General features: G+C 54.2%; 1 protein-coding gene across 1 annotated transcript; it reads right to left on the bottom strand.

The window, feature by feature from the left end:
- Nucleotides 1–1,987: 1,987 nt before the first annotated feature.
- Lrrc3c (leucine rich repeat containing 3C) lies at nt 1,988–2,776 on the bottom strand. Its single transcript, XM_052194103.1, has one exon. It carries the CDS (start codon nt 2,753–2,755, stop codon nt 1,988–1,990), a length of 768 nt encoding a protein of 255 aa, XP_052050063.1. The 5' UTR covers nt 2,756–2,776.
- Nucleotides 2,777–3,390: the final 614 nt, after the last annotated feature.

A 3,390-nucleotide genomic window follows, 5' to 3' on the forward strand; every position in this document is an offset into this window, starting at 1 on the left:
TTCGTACACTCTGGCTGCTACTGCTGGACTCCAGTGTGAGGGACCAACGCAGGAAGAGAGCTGGGTGGGCATCAGCTCATGGGAGCACCCCACAGGGAGGGGAGGTGGGGGCAGGGCTCCCCATTCTCCCCCTCCTCACTGCCCACAACACGTGCTCAGGAAAACGAATAAAGAGAAGCAGCAAGCAAGCCCACAGAGGGTTTTTATTGAGTTGTTGGATGATGCGCTGGGGTCTCTGCTCAACCCCCAAACTGCTCCCCATCCCCAGTTCAGTCTCTAAACGGGGCCATCTTTCCTCCAACGGAAAGAAAGGGGTCTGGGAAGTGTCAGTGTATGAAGGACAGGGCAGAATGACGGAAAGTTTGGGGACCTTGATGGCGGTCCTTGATAGGGGGCCCAGAGAAAAGAGCTTGGGAACAAGAGAGAGGTGAGGAGCGAGGTGGAGGAGAGGTAGAGGGAGCAGAGGAAGAGCCCAGAGGCCCTTCTCAATATGGCCACACCCTTTCTACTGGCTGGTCTCATGTCAACTTGACAGGATCTGGAGTTATCACAGAGAAAGGAGCTTCAGGCAGGGAAGTGCCTCCATGAGAGCCAGTTGTGGGGAATTTTCTCAGTGATCAAGAAGGGAGGGCCCATTGTGGGTGGGGCCATCCCTGGGCTGGTATTCTTGGGTTCTATAAGAAAACAAGGCTGAACAAGCCAGGGGAAGCAAGCCAGTAAGGAATATCCCTCCATGGCCTCTGCATCAGCTCCTGCTTCCTGACCTGCTGGAGTTCCAGTCCTGACTTCCTTTGGTGATGAACAGCAACATGGAAGTATAAGCTGAATAAACCCTTTCCTCCCCAACTTGCTTCTTGGTTGTGATGTCTGTGCAGGAATAGAACCCTGACTAAGACACCCTTGCTTTCTATTCTCTCCCCACATATTTGCTTCCATTATCCCTTGACTTTCTCCACGCCCTCCCTCCCTCCCTCCTTCCCTCCCTCCCTCCCTCCCTCCCTCCCTCCCTCCCTCCCTCCCACAAGGCCTACATCTTCTCTTTGCATCCTTTTTTTTTATACACTCTGACTCTTCCTCCCAAAGCCCTCATTCTGGGTCTCTCTCTCTCTCTCTCTCTCTCTCTCTCTGTGTGTGTGTGTGTGTGTGTGTGTAACGGAAAGGCTTGAGGTTGATTATGTCATTGAATCCCTTTATCAGGTGCTCTCTCCCTATTCCTTCGGGCCAGCATCCAGTGGCCCGCCATACCTGGAGTTTATTGTTAGTCGGGACAGCCAATGAGCTCCAGGCTCTGTTTGCCCCTCCCCCAACCCGGCACTGGGAAGGCAGACACCCATCCTATGCACAGACTTTGTGTACTAGGGATCTGAGCTCAGGTCCTCATTCATGCAGGACAGATACTTCCTGTGAGTCATCCTTCTAACCCTCCCCCCAAGGCATTATCTTTTGGAGTCATTACTCACATCTGTACGGTGAGGCCTCTGTGGTCACCTGTAGCCAGGCACAGGCTCCTATAGCTTCTCCCTCTGAGTTGCTGCACACCCAGATGGCTGTTTGTTCTGCCACCCCTACTTCTGCCCTGTGGATTCGGGAACTCTGGATTTTCTAACATAATCCCAAGAAGGAGGTACCCCCAAATCTATGCACCAAAGTATTCCAGAGAGAGAGAGAGAGAGAGAGAGAGAGAGAGAGAGAGAGAGAGCAAGAGAGCGAGAGAGCGCTAGAGAGCTAGAATATATACCATAGAAAATATTTCGGGATGCAGGAAGAGACAGAACAGCGGTTCTCAACCCTCCTAAAAGCTGCAGCCCTTCAATATTTGTTGTGGTGATCTTCCAACCATAAAATTACTTTGTTGCTTCTTCATAACTGAAATTTTTGATACTGTTACAATCGTAATGTAAGTATCTGATATGCAGGAGATCCTGATATGTGTGACCCCTGTGAAAGGCTGGGGCATAGAGCCAAGAACCTGGAGTGCTTCTGGTCCTTAGAGCACTGTGCTGAGCGTAGAGGAGTCCTCTGAGCGCACAGGCTGCACGGGAGGAGCCCGCTTGACCGGGCGCCGCGTCTCATCCCGGTTCTGCCACACATAGCGGGACAGATAAGCCACTACCAGTGTCAGCCAGCCCCCCATGGTGACTAACAGGGCCACATCCGTGCTCCTCCGGGTCCCACCTCGTCCACTCCCACACAGCTCTTCCTCCCTGGTGAGCAGAAGGAACTCGTGTCCCACGAGATCCGGTCGGGCTTCTGGGCCACACACAATACCTGTGCCAGAGCCTGGGGCTAACGTCACGTGCCTGAGCACTTCCTGTAGGGCACAGTCGCAGCGCCATGGGTTGGCAGACAGGTTCACTTGGATCCGCAGCCCCACGAAGGCTGCCACAGGCACAGATGCCAGCTGGTTGGCAGAGAGGTCGAGGTGGCGCAGAGTGGCCTCCAGGCCCTGGAAAGCAGCCCCTGAGAGGTGAACGAGACCATTATGAGACAGGTCTAACTCCTCCAGGGCAGGCAGGTGCCGGAAGGCGCCAGCTGGCACTGATGCCAGCTGGTTGGCATCCAGGTAAAGCTTTCGGGTGTCGTTGGGGATACCGTTGGGCACGGCACTCAGGCCGGCCCGGCTGCAGCGGAATGTCTGTTCCCCGGCTTCTTCTGCTATGTAGCAGCCCTGGGGCAGTGTTTGGGGGCGGGGCACAGAGCCCCCTGTGCCTACCACCAGCAGGAGGGGCAGCAGGTGAGGAGCTAGGAGGAGCATGGGCACAGATAAACATAATCCTGGAGTGGAAGAGAAGCCGGGCAGTAGACGGACCTGTGACAGAAGAACAAAGTTAGAATTCTAGGTCCCTCTGAAACCCTCTCCTGCTGGAGTCCCTCCGCGGACTCTCTCTGGACCCAAGCCTCTCCATTCAGGGCTTTCTTAGCCCTAGGTCAGTTGGTCTGTCTGACTGTCCCCCGTCCATCTGTCATCCATCCATCTGTCTGTCCGTCCTTCTGTCCATCTGCCTGTCTGTTCGTCCGTCTGCCCACCTGTCCACCTGTCTGTCTGTCCGTCCGTCTGTCCGTCTGTCTGTCTCTCTCTCTCTTCAACAGGACCCTGGGGGAAGGAATCCCTTAGATTTGGAACTTTTGGGTTCTATTGATTCTAGATGAATCTATGAGGTGCTTCTGTTCCTTTGCCCTGCTGAAATGGCCTGAGGGGGTTTCCAAGCTCTCTCTTCTGCTTATATCCATTTCCCTCATTGAAATAAACATTTTCCCCCCTCTATGTACCTGTATGACTGCCGAGGGAAGCCAGGCAAACGCCAGGGGGTCTGGTTGGCACTAGTGTCGCAAGAGTGATATATTCGTGTTAGATCCCAGGGTGTCCGGTCAGACTATACGAGCAGGTAG

This window comes from Apodemus sylvaticus, chromosome 10, assembly GCF_947179515.1.
Source record: "Apodemus sylvaticus chromosome 10, mApoSyl1.1, whole genome shotgun sequence".
NCBI lineage: Eukaryota > Metazoa > Chordata > Mammalia > Rodentia > Muridae > Apodemus > Apodemus sylvaticus.